At 45.9% G+C, this 26459-nt stretch overlaps 1 protein-coding gene across 2 annotated transcripts in view; it reads right to left on the bottom strand.

The window, feature by feature from the left end:
• Positions 1-26459, bottom strand: part of GPR107 (G protein-coupled receptor 107) — a 70286-nt gene that overhangs the window by 27740 nt on the left and 16087 nt on the right. Inside the window, exons 2-15 of one of the 2 annotated variants that reach the window (XM_082610193.1) lie at positions 26217-26339; positions 25405-25455; positions 25074-25153; positions 23897-24036; positions 21966-22003; positions 20328-20384; positions 16764-16874; positions 16280-16413; positions 11200-11275; positions 9127-9200; positions 8626-8743; positions 5473-5603; positions 3248-3291; positions 483-539 (exon numbers count right to left, since the gene is read on the bottom strand). In XM_082610193.1, the coding sequence (XP_082466319.1) occupies positions 483-539; positions 3248-3291; positions 5473-5603; positions 8626-8743; positions 9127-9200; positions 11200-11275; positions 16280-16413; positions 16764-16874; positions 20328-20384; positions 21966-22003; positions 23897-24036; positions 25074-25153; positions 25405-25455; positions 26217-26339 (1234 nt within the window). The remainder of the gene's footprint in view (positions 1-482; positions 540-3247; positions 3292-5472; positions 5604-8625; positions 8744-9126; positions 9201-11199; positions 11276-16279; positions 16414-16763; positions 16875-20327; positions 20385-21965; positions 22004-23896; positions 24037-25073; positions 25154-25404; positions 25456-26216; positions 26340-26459) is intronic. The other variant, XM_082610192.1, reaches the window with a different exon arrangement.

Here is a 26459-nt window from a genome sequence, read left to right on the forward strand (position 1 = left end):
GCTAGGTCTCAGGCCGCGCGAACTGAGGAGCAGAGAGGGTTGACCGCAACATTCCAGAACCAGCAGGCGGTGGGCAGTGCGCTCACTCAAGCTCTCCCGTGCTGCCTCACCTCTGTCCTGGGGTAGCCGAGCAGGGCACGGCCACTCAGCAGCCATGCCCGAGGATGGTGTGCCAGCACAGCGTGCTGTCCCTGAGTTCTCTGCAGGGGAGACTTCAACCGTGGGGACATGGCTGCCCTGTTTCTGGAAGGGTCACAAGCATAACCATTCTTCAAAGTTCAGAGTGAAATATGCATTTGTGGATTAGCTCCAAAGCACCCCACAGCCTACATCAGTTCAGTGAAAGAAGACGAATCAAGAAGACACCCCTATTCTAATCAACTCTGTCCCTCTTTCAAAGGGCTTGTGATATCTGCTGACGAGAAATGGGTGCTTTCTTAATGGTATGTCCCGAGAATGGTGGAACAAAAGCCCTGGTGTGCCTGCATGACTTCCGGTTTTCATATTCGCTCTCTGCTGAAGAGGTCCCATGCTGTCACCTGGTGGAAAAAACAAGAAACTACCTTGTATGCCCCAGGGGATGACAAAAGCGTTCCTGTTCCATAAAGTTTCTCTTTACTACAGATGCTGGGGGACAACTGCGACCCCCGCATCTTGGGCTTCACTTGCTGTGTTGTCCACCGCAGGCAGGACACTTTACTAAGATCCTCAGCCAACAATTAATGTCTCATGGAATAAATGGTCACAGAGACAGTTAACTACCACAGTCACCTCCAAGCCCTCTAAAAGCAAAGTGGAGAAGGCAGAGAGGTGTCAAAGGATCAGAACAATGGAGAAGGGGAGAAGGGAGTGGTGAGGAAGGAATAGAGGAATTCACAAAGGGGTAAGGATGAAGCCAAGAAGAAAAGTACAGATAGGACTTCTCTGGTGGTCCAGTGGTTAAGAATCCACCTTCCAATGCAGGGTACACGGGTTCGATCTCTGGTCGAGGAACTAAGATCTCATGCCACAGGGCAACTAAGCCCGCACACCGCAACTACTGAGCCTGCACGCCACAACTAGAGAGCCCATGTGCCACAACTACCGTGGGACAACTAAGCCTGCACGCCGCAAATACTGAGCCTGCGTGCTCTGGAGCCCACGCACCACAGCTAGAGAGAAACGCACGCGCTACAACAAAGACCTGATGCAGCCAAATAAATTAATTAATAAAAAAAGAAAAGTACAGATAAAACTTATCAACTGGAAAACATTACCCTTGGGATTTTTGGACATTTTCAGTCAAACAGTCAGTAAAATGAACCCAGAACTACTGAAGTGTAAAAAGATGAAAAAGTTAACATGTCTCATTTCAATATATTAAAATAAGAGAAAGACCTATTCATTAAGTTACAGAAATAATAAAACCAACTTTTTATATAACATGCATCGAAGGAAAAAAAAAAAAAAAAGGCAAGAATATGCCCAAACAATAAGTTCCCAGAAGGTGGGTTTTTACTTTCTGTTTGTGGCAACGTACTTTATCAAGATTCTAATTCATGGTTTATTTTTTGCTGCTTTCCTTTACCCCACTCCAAGAAGGCAGAACGGCTCTCTGAGATCCGTGGCTCAGAAGGCCAGGCTAAAAGCAAAAGATTTCTGCAGACCACGTTCCAGCTTAAACTCACTGAAAAGAATCTATCCCAGGAGTTTCTTGGTGGCACAGTGGTTAAGAATCCGCCTGCCAGTGCAGGGGACATGGGTTCGAGCCCTGGTCCAGGAAGATCCCACATGCCGTGGAGCAACTAAGCTCGTGAGCCACAACTACTGAGCCTGTGCTCTAGGGCCCATGAGCCACGACTACTGAAGCCGCAGCGCCTAGAGCCCGTGCTCCGCAGTAAGAGAAGCCACAGCAATGAGGAGCCCGCACACCGCAACGAAGAGTAGCCCCCGCTCGCCGCAACTAGAGAAAACCTGCGTGCGGCAATGAAGACCCAACACAGCCAAAAATAAATAATAAATAAATTAAAAAAAAAATAAAAAAGAATCTATCCCAGAGAGCATTCCAGAGGGAGAACGGAATCCAGGGCCTTTGAAGGAAGAGAGAGAGAGAAAAAAAAAGCTATTTCCTGGGACTAGAAAGAGAGCTGGTACATTCTGCAAGTGGCGCCTTACGGCCACCTGGGAAGCTGGGGGCACCTTGGGAGCCTGGAATCTGAGGACGGGGGCTCCCAGCCTGGCATGACCGTCACGCACCAGGCTTCTCACAGCAAGAGCGCTTCACGGACCCAGACAGCAGGAATCCCGACAGGAACTACCGTGGACCCCAAACTGGAGACGCCCCAGCGAGTGCTGTGCTCTCAGTAAGAACGCCGGGATCGTGCCCGACACTGGTATGAAGGCTTGAAGTCAGGTTAATTCAATTCAAGGAAAATCATGTGATATTAACTGTATAGCAAGTGTGAAGGAAGATCTGTACCTACTATCTATTTTCCAAAAGTTCCAAAATGAATCTACATTACTTTTACAATCAGAAAACAGGTCAGCAACAAAATTTTATTTAACAAGAACAAATGAATAATCTGCCTTAAAGAACATTACTACCAGCACTGGGTGTGGGATTTCATGGATCCAGAGGCAGAGGGGACCATAGAGAGAGCACGCCTCCTCAACCAGCTGTGGCCTGAAATCCCCGCGTGGCCCACGGCAGCCTGTAGTCATGGACATTATTCAAGTTAGCCCAGAAACGCAAAACATTTTCTCTGTGGCTTCTTTTCAGACTTAGGAGGCATGGTTCGAAAATCAAGAAGATGCAAAAGGGTTATAATGGCACAACCATTTAAAAATCAGAGTTTCAGAGGTTCTTTCTGGCATGAGTCTCTTTTTAAATTAATACCGACACAACTATTTTGAAAGCGTGTTAAATCAGCAGGAAGGGATGCTTTACACGTAGCCATTCCCAATCCATAATACCTCCTGTTCTCACAGTGAAGTGTTATCTGGTCCTTCCAAGACAACATTTTCTCCTCCTGACTCAGTTCTGAGAAGGTGAAGCTCACACTCACGAGTGGAGATAAGCAGTCACCTCCAGGCCTTACACAGCCTCTCGGTAATGCTCCCCACCTGCCTCCCCACCAAACAACCCGGGGCTGCTCTTACAAAGAAGCCCCTAGGGCTCTCCCTTGGGCACCGGCCTTCCTGCTCCACCCTCAGCAGTGCCCAGGCATGCTGCTTCAGGGAACGCTGTCCGGCCCCAAAAGGAACTTGCCTTTTCCATCTGTTGCTGATGCTTCTTGTAAATGTCTGATTGACCTAAAAATAAACATTTGGAGAACAAAAAGGTTAGCTAACAAATTTGCATTCCTCTCTATTTTCAGCAGTAGTAACTTGAGGCCTTGGATTTCTCGATTATAAACTTAAAAGGCTGGACTAGATGATTTTAGAGCACTCCCCCTAGACAACATGATTGTTGATAATCAACCCTTCAGCATGTATGGTGCCCAAGCCTGAGGGTTAAAGATGCCCTCTGCTGGCTCAAAAAAGCCTGGCAGAGACCTGGGTGTGAGGGGAAAGATCAAAACACAGTAACACTCCTCATCTTTTTCTACCTAATCTCTCAGTCCCACAGCTACGCCCCCGCCGCAACACAGCTAGGACAATGGAGCCTCAGCGAGTTCACCTGCGACCTGGAGAGAATGGACCCTATAAGAAGGTCACAGGCCGACTTCTGAAGTCTAGGTCTAGGAGCTGCGAGCACAAGGCTTCATGCAAACTCGATACTTCATCGACCTGAGATTCCTAACTTTGCTGAAAAAATGCCAACCTCCAGGGAATCTTTTCTGGCTGTGAGGTGCTGGTAACTAATTACCATTCAGACAGGGGAACGTGAACGTTCTTAAAGAAGCTGTAGACCAGCGTCCTAGGCAGAGTTCACAGGCACCGAGGGAAGGACTGTGTGGGAGGAAGGGCACAGCACAAGCGGACATGGCACAGGGGGAGAAGGGCTGGGGTCACACAGACCCAGCCTGCAGTCCTGGCACAGCTGCCCGCTCTCTACTCAACTGTAAGTAAGTCATTTCTCCTAAAACCTCCGCAGTTTGCCCACCTGTGAGAACTGAATGGTGCAACATGTGAAATTAAGTGGCACAAAGCTGACACTGGACCAAAGCTGGCCGAATCTGAATGTTTAAAAACTTTTTGATACTGTTTCTTAAATCACCTCTCTAGTACTTGAGTTTCTTCATTTTACAGCAATTTTCAGAGCGTTTACCTTGAAGAATCCTGCCATCTGGCACCTGCTCCTTAGTGCTGTAATTAACAAACGGCAGGAACCTGCCCCTTGTAGCTCTGGAGCGTATGGGGCTTCCCCGTCCCCCAGGGCCTTTCTATGTCATGCGCACATGTGGCAGGGGGCACGGAGGCTCTGTTCCCTGATGATAAGATGCTCCTTCTACCTGAAGACAACACTGGCCATCCTGTCACAGAAGCCTGGGCAGGGTACGGGGAGGTTGTGGAGATTAACGAGACTCACACGCGCTCTCTCTCCTGTGCTGGCAGCTGTCTGCTCAATCTACTGAACTGATGCATGTACACATGTGAAGTATGACGAAGTTAGGGTTAAGAGTGAATCTAAATAACTGGCCGGAATGAGCATTACACTCCACTGGCACCATGTTCTAAATAATCAGAATAACTGAATGACCTGATCGACCCCAGGAGTCTAAAAATCTTAATTCACTGCATGGGGCACTGCAGAGTGCAACACCTCACTTCTAATAAAAGGTAGGTAAATCTGTATTTTTAAACTTTATTCTAAAAGAATTGATTGCTTTCAAGTAGCCACGGAACTAGATCATCATGAAGGCGAGTGTCTGAGTTTTGTTAGCCCTTCTTCCTCTAACTGCTTCCTATTGAAGCAAGAATTTCCTTCACTTTGATGAGATCTCAGGAGGATATTCTTTCTCATCAACCACTGACTTGGCACTAACGTGTCTTTACACACAAAGCACAATACATACATGCATCTAAAGTCTGCCACTTCCAGGAATGAAGCAAACCATTCTGAAGATATCTGCAATGTTTATGAGCTGAGAACTATCACTAGTTTTATGTTAATAAACTTCCTCACTTTCTACCTAATCTGGCAAGATGAGGCTGTTTATGGGCTTTCTTCAACTCCCTTCCCTTTAAATTCATTCTGCTATTTTATGTTGCTACTAAGTTCTCATCTCAAGAATCTTCTCTAGTGTCTGAACTGCTAAAAGCCTGTGCCATATGAGCGCTATCACAATCTACTGGGAACTTGAAAGAGACAAAAATTCCAAGGTCCTGCCCCTGGAGACTAATTCAGGTGAGTCTGGGGCCCAGGAAGTTGTCATTTTTAAACAGATGCTCCGTGTGATTCTGACCAGTTTGGGAACGGCGGGTTCAGCCGTCGGGCTGGACAGACAAGCCCACGGTGCACACACGGCCTCCCTCCCCGCAGGCACTCACCACACCACCGGGAAGAGGATGGCTCCACAGCACAGCAGGTCCACCAGAAACAGAGAATCCTTCCACAAGCCATACTCGGTCGTCCCCTCCTCGGTGGACTCTATGATGATATAGGCCACGTTTGCCAGGACCTGCACAGGACACAGAAGTCGCTGAGGCCCCAAAGCATGGACAGATCTTTACAAGAGCAGCCCCGACGCGGGGGGGACACTGGGACCTAGAGGCCCCACCCTGGGGCCACAGCATGGTTTCCAGGTCCACGTGCTTTCGCAGAACTTTGCTTCCCTCCAATCAAGAAGTAGTCTCCGTGCCTCCTCGAGCGTGCGACTGCTCTGACCAATAGAGGGTGGCCGTGACTGACACATGTCACTTCCAAGGCAGGTCACGCCAAGGACACTGCCCCTGCCTGGCTCTCACACACCTTTGGAGACCCGGTCTTATAAGAAGTCTGGCTACCCTGAAGCCGCCCTGCCGGAGAACCCAGAGAGAGAGAAGATGCCCGAGGAGTCCCCACAGTTCCCGCTTCATCTGACCAAGTCCTCCCAGCCCAGGGGACAGAGGCAAGTGAAGACGGCCCCTCCACCGTCTACCAGAACTGCATGAGACCTAGCAGACCCACCCACGTGAGCCACTGCCGAATTCCTGACCGACAGAAAACGTGAGACAGAGTCAACAGTCACTGCGCTGTGACGTCACTGAGTCACAACAGGGTGACGTGTTATGCAGCCACAGACGACCGGGACACGCTGCCCTGCAGACACCTTCAGCCTCAGCAGTGGCTCAGGTGCTGAACAGGTGGCACTTCACATCCCCTTCAGCCACCTCCTCAGGCCTGAGATCTCACGCATGGGGCCCCTGGCCCTCGGGGACAGATAACAGGACTCTTTTATCAGAGACCAGAGCGGCAAGGAGGGCCGGTTTCAGCCCAGTGGGTGAGTGGCCACGTTGCTCCTCAGAGGAATAACCCGGGTCGGCCCACCCCATAGCGGACGCGGCTTGGTTCTCCGCACTGAGGTGCGTCCACGTCCACGGCCTGCTTCAATCTCCAAAGTGAAGGACATGCCTTGTACATTCGGTCCTGTCATTAAGCTCTTAGCATGTTATAAAAGTCCCTCAGCTGGCTAAACAGAGAGAGCAATATTTTTAAAACTGTGACACTACTGAGCATAAGGGAGACATAACTTATGAGATATTCTTTCGAAGATTATCACTAGGTCCGAAAGCAGAGATCAGAATCCCACCTCTGTACTCCATGCGAAGTCCGTGGTCCCAAATACTCTGCTTCACTGCTCTAAAGGGAATTCTCCACACTTGTACCAAAATGTGCAACCTGTCGTGCAATGACTTGGGGAGGGTAGTTTCTCGTTCCTAGGACTTATCAGTTAAATCATCACTGAAGCCCTAATTCACTTAATACAAATGCAAAAATTAGCTTGAAATTTCAGTCTCCCACCAACACCCAGCCTCTGGGTTCCTCCTGCAGCCCAGTCCATCCTAAACATGTGCATTTGTGGCTCTGTCCATGAAGACAAAGTGGGAAACTGACAGCTTAAATGTTTAATGCCATTTTGTCCTTAGTTCACACTCTTGACACGAGACACAAAATGTTCCCAGAGGCGCTGGTGTGGAACCAAGCGCCAATCATGTTCTCGAAACTCCATTTCTACATCCCTCACTCCCTACTCAGAAACGCACAGTGGCTCCCCATGACCAAAAGGAAATGGTTTCAACTTTTCAAGGCTGGCGCTCGAGGACTTCCCAGACGAGTCCTGACACTTAAATACTCCTAACTTCCTTACATTCAGTTTTGTAAGTGGCCTTGTTTCCTCCGAGTGACCTGCCACGTAACCTTGTGGGGAACAAAAGGGGGGAAGCTGTGTCCCTTATATCACAGTTTAGGCTATGTGAGGAAGAGTCAAACTGGGGGGGAAGGCAGCGGCTCCTAGAGGGAAGGCGAGACGGGGCAGGACGGCAGGGGCAGGAGCACCCCGGTCCACCGCCTCCGAGCTCTGAGACCTTGGCAGGCTGGAGAGCTCAGCCCGGCAGAGAAGTGGCCCCAGTGGCTCAACAGCCAAGACCTGCCCAGCGCCTCAGCATCTCCTGTACACGAGACAGTCGTGTCATGTTTGCCTCTGTCACGTGTCTTACCTTAAAACCTAGGCAAGGCCCATCTCCACCATAAAGCTCTTCCAGATCATTCGAACTGGGGTGAATACCCTCTCATTGGAAACCTACAGCAGCTGGCCTGCATCATTCCCCTGACACTAGTGTGGCCCCTTATTATTGAACGTGAAGATGGTTTTGCCGCAAGCATTGCCAAACCGCCCATCACCAGAGTGGAGCAGGCCGACCTGGGTGCCCAGAAAGTTGTCCCTCTCCCACCCTCACCTGCCACACTTACTCTGTGCTCCAAAATGATTGGCTGATGAGAACAACTTTATCAAATAGAAGCTCCCTGGTCAAGCAGAGCTGAGGAGCTGTGCATCCCTGCTAGGACCTCTCTGTTTATTATGCGTCCCTTACATCCAGGTTCTATATCCAGTAAGACTGTTATACGTAAGACAAGGTTCCTCTCCTGAGGGGCTCACAATTTTATAAAGTTGGCTTCAGTCCAGGGCCCCAAACATATGAAGCATTTAATAAATGTTTGCCCCAATGTCTCATATTCTACCTTGTGGAAACTCAGTGATGTCATTCAGTTTTAAAATATTTGTTGGGAATTCCCTGGCAGTCCAGTGGTTAGGACTTGGCGCTTTCACTGCCGTGGCCCAGGTTCAATCCCTGGGTCGGGAACTAAGATCCTGCAAGCCGTGCAGCATGCCGGGGGGGAAAAATTTGTTGATCAAGTCACTGTGTACCCAAGCTTCTTTGTTAACAGGACCATCTTGTTACGAGGCAAACAGATTCCCTAACTTCTCACCAGCTCCCTATTCACATGCTGGCTTAAAGATGGTAGATGGTAGAGCATCCCCCAGTGCAATGACCTGAGGTCTAGGTCTGTCAGAATTCAGAAAGAGAGGCCCAGTCTTCAACCCCAAAGGCAGAAGCGGGGGTTTCCAGGAGAAATGACTCCCTCTTCCCAGGCAGGCCTGGAGCTGAGCCCAGCTAAGTGTCAAGAGAGAACGAGGACAAGCAGGACGAGGGTTCCTTTACCTGAAGCGGGATGACGATCATGAAGATCTTTTTGTCTTTATCAGAAAGGATGTGCTTAATGAAAGCCCAGCCGGTGCCAATGAGCGCGATGGTGATGAACAGCAGGGCCCCTTTCAAGCTGCAAAGGAAAAAAATGAACAGATACCAATGGGTGTCTTTAGCGTCTCACTCTGAGAGTTCTATGATTTCACGCACTTCCTGCAAAAGACAGGTGGCCAAACTCAGGGAATCCACCGTAAGTGAGCGTCACTTTCAGGCACACGGTAGCTAGCTATGCACCCTGCTATCTGATCGGCAGGGGCACGTCGACGGCCCCACGTTCTCAGGTCGGGACAGCCACTACACGCCACACGCCTCAGGCCTGGCAGGAATCCGGCAGGCTGCCCTGGGAGGGTGGGGCCAGTCAACGTGGGGCAGGTCTCGTCCTACCACGGCTCCCCCAACTTGTCTGGCAAGCTACTTCGCGGGATGGGTGCTTCCTGTGTCACTCTGCATACTTACAGGTGAGTGATGTAGTACACCACAGCCCACCCTTCGATCGGGAAGCCCTGGGAGGAGATGTAGTGGTAGTCGATCTGCAATCAAACAAGTGCATTTCAGAGAGATCATCTACTACACGCCTTACACACAGCAGAACAGGAAATGCCACCAGAGGCCCTCGTGACGGGGGACACCCACTCCCAATCTGTAATGCTGAGCTTGCTGATGCACAGTGAAGCCTGTAAGCGCACTACAAATGTCAGGAAACTTGCGTCCTGACAAGGAACTTGACGCAAGGGTTCCATGTCACTAACACCTAGTCCGGGTCCCTCTCTTTCTGGCCGTGCCACGCGGCATGTGGGATCTTAGTCCCCGACCAGGGATCGAACCTGCACCCCCAGCATTTGAAGCTCAGAGTCTTAAGCACTGGGCCACCAGGGAAGTCCCAGGGCCCCTCTCTTGAGGCAGGTGATTCACTCTGGCAAATGGATGCCTATTCCTTTCTTTAAAATCTCCAAGGGAGTTCCCTGGTGGTTAGGATTCCAGGTTTTCACTGCCGTAGCCCAGGTAAAATAAAATAAAATAAAATGACGTATAAAACCACCAAAACAACGGGAGAGGCCACGGCAGTGAGAGGCCCGCGTACCGCAAAAAAAAAAAAAAAATAAATAAATAAATAAAAATAAAACCACCAAAAAACAAATAAACAAGAAAAAAGACGTCCAAATGCCACAGGTCTTTTCAATGCCCCAGTCAAGAGCTTTACCTTTCATAGCCTTGCTGCTTACATAGTAAATCAGTCAGTAAAGTCAGTAAATAAATCTACATGGAATCACCTAGCTTCAACTATGTTTTCTTTGGAAAAAAATCTGTAAATTTAGAGCCACCTGAAATCACCAGTGCATTTTAACTAAAGTGACCAGTTTCAGTAGTGGCCCAAATGCTTCCAGGCAGGACTCCCAAAGCTGACATCAGTTTCTTTATACATCTTTCATTCCCCCACACGTGGCTGTCTAGATATGAAAGTGACTCAAGAATCTTATCATTCGTCATCTACATGGTTCCAGAAAGAATCTTTTACTTTACACCCAAATGGGAAATGATCCAAATAATTGTCATTTCTTGATTGTAACTGGCTATATTATTACTTTTTCTATGGCAACATTTTTAAGTGCAGTAGGATCTTGTGCACATGTCTGGAGACTGTCACCCTCACGTATGACCCATGGATACCTCGTAGGCCTACAAATCAGGGAAGCTGTGATCTTACTCCCATGGGCAGGCTCATTTCAATCTGCATCAGGACTAAATATTCAAAGCTTAATGTGACAAAGCGAAAGAGCGGCATGGACATCTATACACTACCAAACGTAAGGTAGGTAGCTAGTGGGAAGGAGCCGCAGAGCACAGGGAGATCAGCTCGGTGCTTTGTGACCGCCGGGAGGGGTGGGATAGGGAGGGTGGGAGGGAGACGCAAGAGGGAGGGGATATGGGGACATATGTATATGTAGAGCTGATTAATTTTGTTATAAAGCAGAAACTAACATACCATTGTTAAGCAATTATACTCCAATAAAGATGTAATAAATAAATAAATAAATAAATAAATAAATAAATAAATAAATAAATAAAAAGGCAAAAAAAAAAATATTCAAAGCTTAAGCTCAATTCTTATGCCTCAATCTTTAGAGCATCAGTTTTCTCTCAAATAAGTATCCTAACACTGAACTTCAAATCAAACGGGAACATGAGGGAATATTTGGAAAAATAAAGGAAATCATGGAAACAATTCAGCAGATGGCACACTAATCTTAAGAAATGACTGGGAAAACAAAAACAAAACAAATAAACACCAACCAGTGTTCTGAGAAGACTCTGAGTCTGAAGGTAACGTGTGAAGATCTCAAGTCTAGCATTAGGGAGATTGTGATGATTCATCTCCGTGACCAGAGTCCCTCCCAGACCAAAGGAGGCTTCATGACAAAGGTATTCTCTCATCTTTTATTTGATGTGTCCTGTCTTCTACTTTATTTTTCCAGACAGTATAGGCATTGTACATCATTTCGTAAATGACCCCAAAATACTAATACGTACTGCGTGGAACACCAAGGAGAGAGACTTGGTGAAAGGAAGGGCGGCCATCAACCAGTGAATCTTAAATACATCATTCCTATGTAAAAACAGAGAGAAAAGAATTAAAGGCATATTTCATACTCCCAAAGAACACGTGAAGCTCCAGGCATCATATACTTATAAGGAGGCAGGAAATATAATCTAAGCAAACCACAAACATGAAGCTTTTTAAACAAGTGGTTGCTGGCAGCAGAAAAGGCCTGGAATGGAGTCCCAAGTCACCTCTACTATGTAATTCAATGTTGTGAATGGAGCCGAGTTATGCACAATGGGTTTCCAGGCCTGATAAGATGGAAATCTAAACAGGCTGCCCGCTGCTTCTCCAGAAACCACCTTGGAAAGCCCGCAGAATCAAGAATGAGGCAGATGGATCTATGAAAATGGCATGAAATCCCCAAGAAGGCAGAGGTGATTAGGCACAGCTACAGGGGAAATCTGTAGCCAGGAGGAGAGGAGGCTTTGGAGCCAGGCAGCAGGGCTGGTCAGAGAGAAAGCGCTGGGGTTGTGCCCCTCTCTCCCTCCTCACAGCTAGAAACTGCCAAACATACCAGGACAGTGGCGCAAAGCACCCACTGCCCACCTCCCCCTACGGGCACGAGTCCACCTTCAGGTTGCCAGGCACTCAACTCCACTACCCCTTCTTGCCTCATCCTAGGAATTAACCTAAGAAGACAAACAAAACCACGATGGAGAAAAGTCTTAAAGAAAGCAAAGACTTGAGTAAGTGCTACAGTGGGGACTCCCACTTTCGGATATCAAGACATTCTGCAAAGCCACAGCCGTAAAAAACGGGAAACGGGTGTCGCATCAGACAGGTAAACCAACAGAATAGACTAGAAGGCTTATAAATAGATTCGTGTGTGTACAGAAGCTTGATAGTTAAGGGGATACCAAGTCAGTGGGAAAAGAACAGCCTGCTTAATGACTGACCTTGGGAAAAAATTAGCTCAAACCTATATAAGAAATAAGGAAAGCTGGATCTCTGCTTCACACTTACTTATAACCCAGGTGGAGTCTGCTGCTAAGCATAAAATACACATTTTGTAATCTTGGAGTAGGAATGGGCCTCTTAAGTTCCAAGGAGCACTGCCCCAAAGACTAAAATTAGATAGCTGTGACTCCATTAGTATGAAAGATTGTTACTCAACAATTCAACTGGGAGAAGAAATTTGCAATGTCTAAGACATACAAGGGATTGAGATCCGAATGTGTGAGGAATTTATGCAAAGCAACAAGAAAAACACAGAAAATCCCACAGAAAAAGATGCAAATACAGGCAGTCACAGAGGGAAAACCCAGAAGGTTAACATGTCTCTGCAAAGATAATTCACATCACTGATATTCAGAGAAATGCAGAAGAAAATGAGGCACCAGTTTATACCCGTCACACTGGCAAAACATAAGGTGCCAGTGTCGGCACACGTGTAGTAGGAGCACAAGCCGGCACAGGCACGCATCCTGGCGGGCAACCGGCGGCACTTAGCGAAATTAACGGAGAGCTCCCCGACACCCAGGGCACCTCCTTCCGAGGATGTACTTCAGAGGCTGCAGACCCCTCCGGGGACAGGAGGGAGGGTGGATCATGACAGCACGGGGAAGCAGGGAAATGAAGACAACCTAGGGGTCCACCATTAAGGGGGTGGGGGTGGGTGGGTGGAATGGGGACGCGCACTGTGGATGACATGGACGCTCACTGTGGCTGAACAGTAATGAACTGGACGTGCACGCAGCCACGTGACTAGATCTTAAAGAGGATATTCTGAGTGAAGAATGTACAAAAACAATACCTACAGATGGAACAGTTTATATAAATTAAAAATACATGCAGGGCTTCCCTGGTGGCACAGTGGTTAAGAATCCGCCTGCCAATGCAGGGGACACGGGTTCGAGCCCTGGTCCTGGAAGATCCCACATGCTGCGGAGCAACTAAGCCCGTGTGCCACAACTACTGAGCCTGTGCTCTAGAGCCCGCGAGCCACAATTACTGAAGCCTATGCACCACAACTACTAAAGCCCACGCGCCTAGAGCCTGTGCTCTACAACGAGAGAAGCCACCGCAATGAGAAGCCCGCGCACCGCAACAAAGAGTAGCCCCTGCTCGCTGCAACTAGAGAAAACTCACGTGCTGCAGTGAAGACCCAACACAGCCAAAAATAATAAATAAATAAAATAATAAATTTATTTAGGGCTTCCCTGGTGGCGCAGTGGTTGAGAGTCCGCCTGCCGATGCAGGGGACACGGGTTCGTGCCCTGGTCTGGGAAGATCCCACATGCCGCGGAGTGGCTGGGCCCATGAGCCATGGCCGCTGAGCCTGCGTGTCCGGAGCCTGTGCTCCGCAACGGGAGAGGCCACAACAGTGAGAGGCCCGCGTACCGCAAAAAAAAAAATTTATTTAAAAAAATATATGCGGGCTTCCCTGGTGGCGCAGTGGTTGAGAGTCTGCCTGCCGATGCAGGGGACACGGGTTCGTGCCCCGGTCCGGGAAGATCCCACATGCTGTGGAGCGGCTAGGCCTGTGAGCCATGGCCGCTGAGCCTGCGCGTCCAGAGCCTGTGCTCCACAATGGGAGAGACCACAACAGTGAGAGGCCCGCGTACCGAAAAAATAAAAAATAAAATAATAATAAAAAATATATATATATGCAATACCAATAAACATTATTTGTTTACAAGAATACATGAATATCCCCAAAACACACACTCAACGCATCCGAGTGGCTGGCCGTGCGGGGAAGGAACGGGAGAGGGGACAGGAAGTAAAACAGGAGAGGGCGTGCACAGAAGGATAAGGAGGGCGTGTGGCGCGCTGACGCAGCACACCCAGTTTCCGGATAACTGGTTTCCTCCCTGGTACTTTCCTGCTCCAGTGCCTACCTACGTGAAGGTCGAAAGGGAAGTCAAGGCCAGAGAGTCTGTCCCTCCTGAATAGTAATGAGACTTACCCAGAGTGCAGAACCGTCCAGGGCTGTGCTCACCACACGCCCCGGCCACCAAGGCTCGCGGTCCAAGTTGCAGCACTCATGGCTGGGCCGTTACGTGAATGAGGGAAAGGTCTCGGGCACTGGAGCCACACCGACCTGGCTCACATGCGGGGTCCACCCTGACGACCTTCATCTCTCTAGGCCTCAGAAACCTCTGCTGAAAATGGGCCAACAGTGGCCTCAAGGAGCCGTGACATCCAGTGCCTGGCTGGGCAGAGAGCAGGTACCAAACCGATCAGCTGCCCGCGTGCCCCTCCCACTTCCCCGTGCTCTGGGGCCTACGACAGAGCCACAAAGGCACAGCAAGCCAGTCTGGGTCCCAGGGCCAGCTCTGTCGGGGGATGCTAGCCATGTCTCTCACTTCCCCCCCTCAAGGCCTCAATAAGACGAGGCAAAAAAATCTCTCAGTTCCCTCCAGCACTAAGGGGCTACAAGTCTCTGAAATGCGCTGGCAGCCCTGGAGTCACATCTGTGACGTGACTCACGTGGCTGGCTGTGAGCCTCCAGGAAAAACACGGGGATGGGGCAGGGGGCTGAAATGGCACGCTTCTGTACACACACTATACTTCCACAAGGAGTGTAAAATACGCTGTACAAAGTAGGTCAGCCGCGTTTAAACACAGATTTCAAACTGCTGCCATGAGTTTACATAAGTGAACCAGTGACAGTGACTGTTGCATCGCTAAATAAAGGGAAATTAAAATACCACTGAACATCTGGCTAAACTATTTTGTATGCCCCTCATCTTTGCACGGCACCCTGATCTGCAAAACACTCTCGTACACATCATTTCAGGGGGAATCACATAAGAAAACTAAGGATCTAAGACTGAGGGGAAGGCAGGGCAGTTATGACTGTCCCAGTTCTGTAGCCGAGGAGAAAGAGGCTTAGATTGAAGGAAGGCACACAGGCAGTTAAGAGTCACAGCATTTACACCTGAAATCAGGTCTCCGACCCCTAGTTCTTACTTTTCTAATAACGGCAAAAGCAAAACTTTCTTTAAAAAAACAAACCAAACGCCACCCCCCAAACACCTCTTATGGCCTGAATTTGTAGGATTCTTTTTTTCTTATTAATGGCTGCCTGATCTCCAGTCCAAACATGATTATGCAGGGTTCTTCACAAGTAAACAAGACACAGTTCCATCCAGTGGATGTACAAGATTTACAACAAACAGGAACCAGCAACCACATCCAGCAGAGCCCAGTACCCGAGCTGAACACGTCCACTAGAAGGCAATCTGGCCACCAGAGGTTAAAGAGATCTCAATGTGTCCCACTGCTCCAGAGAAAGAGGTGTCTGGTACTTGGGGGTGCTCGATTATTGTCTGAATTTAAATCCATATTATAATACCGTATTCACATACCATCATTTACACAGTTTGTGGGCCTTATACTATAACAAACACTTCACACTATTTTTTAACTGAAAATTAGTATCCTGTTTTCCATTTTGGGGGATGGACACAAACACGAGCTCCACACATATGCTGCTGCTGCCCTCAAGTACCAAGAGACCAGGAAGTTAAAGCCTCAGGGATTTCAGAAGAAAGGCCAAGAGTCAGGCAGGTGGGCTTTGCAGAGGTTTTCTCAAGTGACGATCCTCTGGAGGTCGGTATGTACCCCGCCCAGGCTCTGGGCAGGGGCCTTCGGTGCTCAGCAGCAACTCCATGCTCCCACCAGGCACTGGGCTGTCGTCACTTGTCTCTTAAGAACAAAGAGCCCCTGAATGGGACCAATGTGTTCACTCTGAGTCCTGGACTCTAGTGTCCTCGCTATGGAAACGCTTTGCTTATACATTTTATTTTGCTTGTATATTATTGAAATATTTGGATTTGCTTTTTAAACAAAGCAATGGGAAGTGAACAAACACCAAGGCATGCAAAGGCCTCCCAGGCGGCAAGGCTCCTGCACGGTCTCCCTTTGTTTTGGGGAAGATGCCCTTTGAAGAGAACAGGATTGCTAGTGCCAAGTGCTCCAGGTTCAGAAAACAGGAAAAGGTGAAATTATATAAATCCCCAAACACTCGTGGATAAAGGGCTCAAGGAGGTGATAATTTACCGTCGTTTTCGAAGGATGTGAATCCAGATGGTCCCAGAGAGCAAAAAGAAAAAGGCCATAGAAATGTATAATTTGGGGAGAGGAATTTCTCCCGCTGAGAGGTAGCTGTCAGGATTCTTCTCTGTGATCTCAATCTGAAACCAACATGACATTAATTTTTACTTTTCAGAAACAGATCATCCCATATTCAGCAATCTGGAATCTTAGCTGTTTCACGGAAGTTCAAGAAAGTGAGTACCAGCAGATAACACCCACATTCTTAATGCATAGGCTGAAAGTGTAAACACATCCTAAATCGCTTTATATTTTCTTATTTATGAACCCTCTGCTGAAGTATCCTGCCCACTGGCATAAATGTTATTTTGGCCACATGTTTCTCTTACTCTGGCTTAAGTGTTCTTAAGACTACTCTCATGAAGAAATAACTGTCTCCCATTTTACACGGCTGACAACACCCACATGTGAGTTTCTGTATGGTACTCACATCGAGGCTGAATGAAAACTTGTCATTAGACCGTATTTCACTTCCAGGGCATTTATGAAAATAAAGACTGTAGAGGCCTTCTTGGTCTTCAGTGCTGATGTTAAAGAAAAACTGAAAGTGAAGAAGAAAAAAATTTAAGCGTACCCAAATCCTCGGCTAAATTTTTAAATCTTAGAAATAAATCGTGAATACCATGAGCAGAAGAAAACAGACTGCTTACTTAGATTAATCAAACTGTCCCAGAGCAGAGTTTAAATAGATGTCTTCTTATTCTATGATACCCTCCTAATATTTTGTTATAACAATTTTCAAGCTAACAGAAAGGTTAACAGAATTATACAGTGAATACCTATGTACCCACTACCTAGATTCTACAATTAACAGTTTACTACACTTGCTTTATCACATATTTATCCATCAGTGATGGGTTTTTGCAGAAGTCTGCAGAGCTAACCTAAGATACAGTTTTCTAGTTTTCAAGCCAACATATTGTTGTTTTGCTCTTTGGTAAAAAATACTTCTGAGAAAGAAAGGAGGTTCATCTGATACTTGAAAAGTTAAAGGACCAGTATTCCCTCATCAAAATTTACCCATATGATTTTAAACAATAGTAACAGAGGCTACAATTTCTACATTTAGACATTTTTCTTTGTTTTCAACATTATTTCATGTATTCAAATGAAGTTTAATGTAAATTTTAAAATGTATATATATAAAAAGATCACAGAATGTGACACCTTAATCAATTCCAGAGAACATTTTACTCAAAGCCTAAAATATACTGTTTAGGGTTACATATATAGGTGGTAAACTATGAAGAAAAGTGAGGAAATGGTTACGATAACATCTTTCACGATACCCCTATCTAGAGTTGAGAAGAGCATGAGGGCCACAAGGGGGTTCTGGGGTGTTGGCACTGTTCTAGTTCTTGTCCCAAGTGATGGTTACAAAGGTGATTATTTATAATTACTTGTACTCAACATAAGTACTATACACTCTTCTATAGGTACTATACCTTAAAATTTAAAAGAATGGGGGGAAAAAAGAGACATCTGACAAGAAGACGAAAAGAAAAGACCAAGAATTATTCAAGCTGAAATTATTACCGAAAAACCATGTCCCAAACTCATCACTGTAAAGTGAGAGCATGTATTCTTGTCCACCCAAGGTAGCCACAAAAAGAAAACTTTTCTAAACATGTAATTTTAATTACAAAAGTAAGACTCTCATGAAATTTCTAAAAAATATTTTTTAAAAAAATCAATAGAACCATCATGGTGGATCAGAGTAGAGACCTGACACTTGAAGGAAAAAAAAGAAAACAAAATAAAGCAAAAATGAAAACGTTAGGGTTGAGGTAAGCCCTGACAGTCCCTTTCCAGCTCTAGGTAGACAGACTATCAGACCTCCTCTGTGGATGGAGCAGAAAAGCTCGGAGTGACTGTGCTGCCCAAAACCGGGAGGACACTGGGTAGCAGAACACTAACGAGCCATCTGCTGGCTTCTTTACAAGGAGGGGGGAGGCCAGAGAGAAAGCGAGCTACCCATTCTGTGTGCCGCCTGTTCTATGCATCCCAAGAACCCTATGCACTGGCTGCTTGAGGCAATGTTCTGAATCACCACGAATGCTGCTTTCCCCTCAGTACTCACCTTGACACAAAGTACTAGTAACTGACAAATGTGTATCCTATAAATGCTTTCCTTTTGTGACTTAAAAAAGAAACATTCAAAATGCTTATTTTATTAACAAACATTTTAAAGTGAAGGAAAGAAGACAGAAAAGTACCTCTTGTATTTTCTTAAGAAGGTAGTAAAGCAAAGTGATTAAACACATGGGCCTTGGAGTCAGACAAACCTGGGTTTGAACCCTCCCCTTGGGCAAGTTACTTAACCTCTCTGACCCTCAGTTTCCTCATCTGTAAAAGGAGAATAATAACAGTACCTAATTCACAGACTGTTGGGAGGATGAACTGAGATAATGATGACACATAAGTACTCAGCACGATGTGTGACTCACTCATTCATCTCCGTAATGACAGATGGGCAGCCTGTTATGGGCCAGGCCCAAGACGAGCAATTTCATATACAGCAGCAATAAAGCAGATAGAAATCCCTGCCCTTATGGCTACCTTCTAAAGGGAGAGACAGATAATAAATACAATAATAAGTACAGGTATACCGTACGTTGGAAAGAAGCACTAAGGGAAAAAACAGAGCCCGGGGCGGGGCGGGGGGTGCTGTGTTTAAAACAGGGCGATTGGAGTAAACTTTGTTGAGAAGGTGACATTTGAGCAAAGACTTGAAGGAGGAAGAAATTGATCACACAGATTCTGAGGGATGAATGTTCCTCCAGCAGGTACAGCTAGAGCAGAGCCCAAGGCCTGACCTTTTCTAGGAGCAGCAAGGTGGCCTGTGTAGCTGGAAGCGAGTAATAAGCAGGGGCTGGGGAGGAAACAGGAGCTGAGGTCAGAAAGTTGACAGCAGCTGGACCACGCAGGCTTGCAGGCCACGTGGAAGGATTCGGGCTTTTACTCTGAGACAGATGGGAAGCTGCCGAGGATTCAGAGCAGATGAGCGCCCCAAAAGCTCTCAGTTATTAGCTGTTAATACCGACGGCCATTGAACTTGAAAGAACATATAAAAATCGTTAGATAGGCGAAAGAATCCATGGTGAAAGAAATCAGAAGAGCAGACGCAGGGGTGAGGGACTTTCGGAGATGGTGAAAATACAGAGAAGCTTGAGAGTGGGTTATGTGGGTGCACGCAGGTGTCAGAACTGATTGAACCATACACGTAAGACCTGGGCATTTCCCTCTAAGCAAGTTACACCTCAATTAATGAAACCTGGTTAGAAAAGAGACAGTGATTCTTACAAATTAATGATAAAAGATTATTTGTATAGTGCTTTACAAAGCACTTTTACTTTTGAAGAATGATACACCTAACAACCCTGTGAGACACGCGCCCTCATTTTCCATGTTCAGATCATTCAAGAGCGAGGTTCAGAAGCTGACTGAGCTGTCCGAGGTCACCAGCTAGCACATGGGCTCTGAGGTCCAGTCCAGTGTCCTCCGCCGGACCCCACACACGGGCTGCGATGCTGCCGTAAACACCCGTGCGCAGTTAACAAGGGTGACAGCGAAGCAGGTCACTCAGGCCTCTAAGGCTCAGTGAACTCATCTCTGAAATGACAACATCACCCTAAAAGATCACAATGGTCCTTTCAGGTACAGAAGTCTGTGTTTCTGACACACTCTGAATGGGAGGCAGCATGGGACTGGAGAGGCAGAGGTGTGGGGACAGCCAGGGAGAACTGGGTTGGAATCCGGGCCTCCTCACTCACACTGGACACACTCTGAGTTATTCTCTCTCAGAGATTTACGATTTGATAAGTGGTGGCTAACAATACCCACCTTGTAGGTTATGGAGAGAGCTACTGTATTCAAGTGACTGACACGTAGCATACCTAAATTACTACTCCTAAATTCAAATTTTCTATAAAAATTCCCCCTTCTACATGGTAGAGATAAATTCTACGAAGCTTGACTGAAAGAGAATACATACCTGAAATGAAACTGCCCCATCATTATTACGAACAGAAAAGGATTTCTCTCCTGTTGCCTAAAAAAGACAGTAACAACCTATTTTAGAATGAGACTGGTGGAAAAAGCATGCTAATAAAAATAAAAATTCTAAAACTCCAAAACATGCTTTTCTTAAACCCAAGCTTTCTTCAAAAGCTCACTGAAAAAGAAATTCACCATTTTTTCAAGATGTATGAAATCACCTTCCACAGAGAATGGTAATTCTTTTACCCATTTCCTTTTCTCATCTACCTCTTGTCTCTTCAATACCCCCTATTCACTAGTGACCACCTCTCTAGTCTTAAAGCTTCAGCTAGACAACGGATGCCAACCCAGGTCACACCCTGGCACGGCACCTGGGCTCCATCCCCGACTTCAAATGATCTACATACTGCCACCGGTACAACGGACTAAAGGTAAGTAACAAGAAGAAGGAACTACTGATCCATGGAACAACACGGGCAAACCTAAAATAATTATGCTAAATGAAAGAAGACAAAAAAGAGTAGGTACTGCATAATTCATTTATAGCAGCTTCTGTAAAACGTATCTATAGTTACGGATCAGTTGTTACTTAGGGACAGGAGGGTGACAAAGGGACAGGAGAAACCTCTGGGGTGATGGACAGGTTCACTCTCTTGTTGTGGTGGTGGTTTCACAGGTGTACACACAAGCCAAAACTTATCAAATTGTCACTTTAAATATGTGCAGTTTATTAAATATCAATTATACTTCAATAAAGCTGTTAAAATAAACAAAACAAAATACCGCCATTTGGATGTCCCATCACTGAAAAATCAAGATATCCCAAACCAAAACTTTCCCATTTTTCCTTCTGCTATTTCTACTTCCTACACCTCTGGGGGGGGAAAAAAATCTACCTCTTCTCCTACCCTCCCACCACCCCCAAATGACCTCCCAGACTGATTCCAAAGCTCTGCGCTAGTTCAGATCCTCATCACCCTAAACCTGTATTATCACAACAGTATTCCTCCTGGTCCCTCTAATTTCACTGTCTCCCTCTCCCTACACATTCCTTCAGAACTATGACCTTCCCTTAACACCTTCTGTATCACATTCCATCCTTATCAAGAACACATGATGACTTCCTGTTTTCTGTGCATCGATGCCTTCAATTTTCCAGCCCTCTGTTATCTAAGACACCTCTCTCTGCTCCCAAACAGGTACCTTTTACTTCCAATAGGCCAGTGCCCAGCACCTGTCACGCTCATCTCCACTTCCGGTCTTTGCTCATGATGGTCTTCATCTCCTTCGTTCTCTTCTTCCCCAAACAATCTACCAAACTTCAAGCCCTGGTGACGCCTCCCTCCAGAGGGCTCTCCGAGAGCCCACTTCCCTCTCCTCTCACTATCTGAGCCTCTATCATGTAAGTGCTGTATAGCTCAGCACTCAGTCTTACTTTGAAATTGTTTCCGAGTGCCTAAGTTATCTCCCCAAACAGAAGGCAACCCCCTGTAGATCAGGCATGCAGATGTATGTGTGCGCACCTGTGTGTGTACATATATACATATGTATATACATTCCTATACGCACACACATACACAGACATACATATACACCCAGGAAAGCTGAGAGCATAAGTCAGGTTATTTCTTACCTTTGAATCCACTGTACTTCTTTCAGACTTTGCACTGTCTAGAAGCAGAACCATTTAAGAGCTATTATTGCATGATTCAGCTCATATGTATATTACAGTATCATTTTATGAGACTCTAGCTCATCTAATATCAAATAATTCAAACAATCAAAACGGTGAGGCCACGTGCCATCTAGTGAAATGCCATCTGCTTAGAACCCCAAACACTCCTGAGCTGTAGAAGCCGCAAATGGCAACCTGTTCTATTATAAATGCAATCTAATAAATGATAATACTCAGTACAGACGAGGGAAATCATCTCTAAATAACCTAGTGCATGTTACTGTCAGAGATACCACGTGGAATGACTTCCTTATCTTCTAAGTAATTACATTTGAAAACAGATCATTGTTTAAAATACATATATATAATATATGAGATTTATTTATATACACGGAAAAATAGGAAATAATATTAGCATAAAGCATACTATTTTTATTTCCACATCAAGGAGTGTAGAAATTGCTAATGACTTCTTTCAATGAAAAGAGAGGGCATCTGTGTCTTATTTTTACTTAAGACCCTCTTCGTGAGGAAGACAGCATCTCAAACTCCCTGCAGGAAGGGAGAGAGTTTCAGAATAAAAAGAAGGAAAAGAAGATTTTCTGCCTAGGGAATGGTTATGTGAGCCTGAGGAACCTGGACAAGGAGGAGATGGTGAACATACGTGAAACTACCTCATCACACAAATGTAACATTTCTGCACATCTTTTAACCTGGGTTAGAATTTTGACAAACTGAGAAAAAGACACATAAATAATACAATAAATAGTTATCTTTAAAGCACTCATATAAATTATTAGATAAACCTAACGGTTAATGAAAGAGGTGATAAATATAAATTGGTTAATCAACATATGGAGGAAAAGAGCAGCCTCAGTAATACGAGTGACTTCAGGGCTTCCTTGGTGGCACAGTGGTTGAGAGTCCGTCTGACAATGCAGGGCACACGGGATCGAGCCCTGGTCCGGGAGGATCCCACGTGCCGCAGAGCAACTAGGCCCGTGAGTCACAACTGCTGAGCCTGCGCGTCTGGAGCCTGTGCTCCTCAACAAGAGAGGCAGAGACAGTGAGAGGCCTGCGCACCACGATGAAGAATGGCCCCCGCTTGCCACAACTAGAGAAAGCCCTCGCACAGAAACGAAGACCCAACACAGCCAAAAATAAATAAATTAATTAATTTTTTTTTTAAAGTGACTTCAAAATCAAGAATACCTTTTTGCCTTTCACTTTAGAATTTAAAAAACAAAACAAAACCAAAAACCCAGTATTGTCTAGGACATGGTGACGTGGGCACTATTCTTATATATTTCCCAACAGGAGTATAAATTCACACAACTCATATGGAGAGGAATGAAAATATGTATCAATATTCTCAAAAGTATTCATATCCTTTGAACCAGAGATTCCAATTCTGGGAACCCATCCTAAAGAAAGTTCTACATATGAAAAAAAATCTACAAATAACAATGTCTGATGTAGCAATGTTTTAATATAATAGCATCAAGGTAGAAATATGTCTCTTTAAGGGGAAAGGCTGAGCAAATTACAGTATCCATTGAATGAGATATCTAATAAGTATGAAATAACTTAAAGTTGAGTGAACAGGGATGCTTATAAAATTATAAACATGTATGAGTTTTAAAAATCAAATATTCTAGACTTAGGAAACAAGTTTAGAAGGAAATATAAATTACTAAAATTCTAACACAGGGAGTAAGGAGAAATGACATTTCTTCTCCCACCTTTTCCACATTTTTCTTTGTTACATATTTTTATATCACCTCAAAAATAAAATAATGCTAAGATCATATTTGTTTTTACTTAGGAACAAAAAAGAATCTACAAATCAGGATAGTGAAGAAAATGCTAGCTTCTACCTCACAGTTTACCTTGTTTTTTCTGAGTCTGGCTGCCTGCTGAAACAGCGTTAACACCAGGCTCCTGGCTCTGACCAAGGACTTTCTCATCCTTGCTGAAGATGATCTTTGGTAACTGGGTACCAGCTTCTGGTGGAGATTTTATTCGCACTCTATATTCAAACAAGACAGAAGAAAAAGAGTTCAAGGTAATGCTTATGGCCAGTAAGTGTTATAAGTTAGGTGTTGTTTCCAGCTCTAAATCCATCATCTCATGCAGTCCCATGATGTCCTATGATGTAGATTCTATTATCCGCATTTTACAGATGTTGAAATGAAAGCTCAGAAAGGTTAAAGAACCTGCCCAAGAGTAGTAAGCTAGTGAGCAGCTGGGCAAGGACCTGGGCAGTCTCACTCTAAAGCTTAAGTTCATAGCAACCATACAATTCTGAGGTACACATTCCCCCCTAAGTATGTGCAATGTGTTCAACAAATTGGTGTACAAGGGAAAAGGAACAAGAGGTAAAAAAAAACGAAAACAAAAACCCAGTAAGATGTTAAAGTGAAGCCTTGGGGAGCATGCGAGGGGCAGTGATCACTATTAGTAGCCCACCTAATATGCATTTCCTCCCTCCTCCCTGCTTACCAGACCGCAATTTTGTTTGCCCCATCCCGCCTGAGGAGGAACAAGCAAGTTTCCATGCCTGGGCGGACACGCAGCCTCAGCTGGCACCATCACTCGTACCAAGGGGAGCATGTCTAGCACTGAACGGGGCGGAGCCTTCCTCTCTTCCTCTTAGCTGGATGCGGACAATGACCTCACTTCACTGAACACACCATGCTATTTCACACCATTCTGCCTTTGTATATCACGTTCCCTTTGCCTAAAATGCTCTTCCCTCTCCTATTCATCTGTAAAGTCTATTCATGAGAAGGGCGGTCGCACCAACACTTCTCTGAAGCCTTCCCTTCTCTTCTGCAATCCTCAGTCTCTCTGCTCCACTACTTCTCTAGTTTGCTGTGATCATTTGCTCCCTCACCCATCTAGAAGCTCCTCCAGGACTGGACCTCTGTCTTCCTCATCTTGTTTTTAATCTCCGGCACTCAGCAAAATATTTGGCATGTGGCAGACAATAAATGGTAACTTAACTACCAAATTCCCCCTAACTTTACTCTAGGATTGAACTGAAGGATTAGTAGAATTACTTACTCACTTCTGGAGATGTCTAGGATTAGAAGGGTGACAGAGGCAGACTGTTTCTTTAAAATACAGTAATTCACATCTTCATCCTGAGAAAGGAAGACCCAATTACACACCACCTTATTCATTCACACTAGAGTAAGAACAAAACGTTTTCAGGAACAAAGCAAATAAGTGGCCCAGACTCCGTTCAAATAACACAACTGTGGGTGCTCAGAGATGCCTGCAAGTCAAAGCCACTACCACCTCAAGAAAACAGCACTGACGGAAGCAGGGTGTTTCCACGCAGTGTCTTGGGTTCAAGTGAAGGGAGGGATCAGGTCAAGCATTTGATACTCACCAGGTAAGAAGAAAATCCATCATTCTTTGTGCGGTCTAGGCTGAATCCAATCTAAGAGGAGGTAAAAACAATGGAAGTAAATAACCACATGATGCCCGGCGCCCTTACCTTCATTACTCCAAGAGCAGAAAGGTGACTCTTTTGGCCTGGCCACCTCTTGGTTTTCTTAGCATTCATTTTGTAAGAATGATCAGTTGTTACTAAAATTATTCAAGAATTACAATTTGGGCTTCCCTGGTGGCGCAGTGGTTGGGAGTCTGCCTGCCGATGCAAGGGACGCGGGATCGTGCCCGGTCTGGGAAGATCCCACATGCCGTGGAGCGGCTGGGCCCGTGAGCCATGGCCGCTGGGCCTGCGCGTCCGGAGCCTGTGCTCTGCAACGGGAGAGGCCACAACAGTAAAAGGCCCGTGTACAGCAAAGAAAAAAAAAAAAAAAAATTATTATTATTATTACAGCTTAACTGTTAAGAATAAAACCATTGGGCTTCCCTGGTGGCACAGTGGTTGAGAGTCCGCCTGCCGATGCAGGGGACACGGGTTTGTGCCCCGGTCCGGGAAGATCCCACATGCCACGGAGCGGCTGGGCCCGTGAGCCATGGCCGCTGAGCCTGCGCATCCGGAGCCTGTGCTCCGCAATGGGAGAGGCCACAACAGTGAGAGGCCCGCGTACCTCAAAAAAAAAAAAAAAAGAATAAAACCATCTGACGCTCGCTCACAAGTTTAATTTTCTCTACATTCTGATACTTCATATTTAAGTATGGGATGAAGCTTTCACCTAAGCAACAGAAAAGATCTCCTGGAAAGGCACTTACCGTTGCGTCCTTGTCTGTGGCTCCTTCAGGCTCATTCACGGAAAGGCTACTGACATTCACCATCATGTACCCGTTCCTGAAGAATCCAAAGGTGTTCAGATGAACCTTATGCCTCACATCGTCCTGAAAGGATTTGCGGTGGTGGAATTAGTAACATGGAGAAGTTAACTTGATGAGTTAACCTATTCATTTGCTTGGAAAACTATGGTTATCTAGGTCCCTGCTACCTAACCAATGTTTCTA

The sequence above is a fragment of the Mesoplodon mirus genome (genome assembly GCF_964341445.2).
Source record: "Mesoplodon mirus genome assembly, chromosome: 1".
NCBI lineage: Eukaryota > Metazoa > Chordata > Mammalia > Artiodactyla > Ziphiidae > Mesoplodon > Mesoplodon mirus.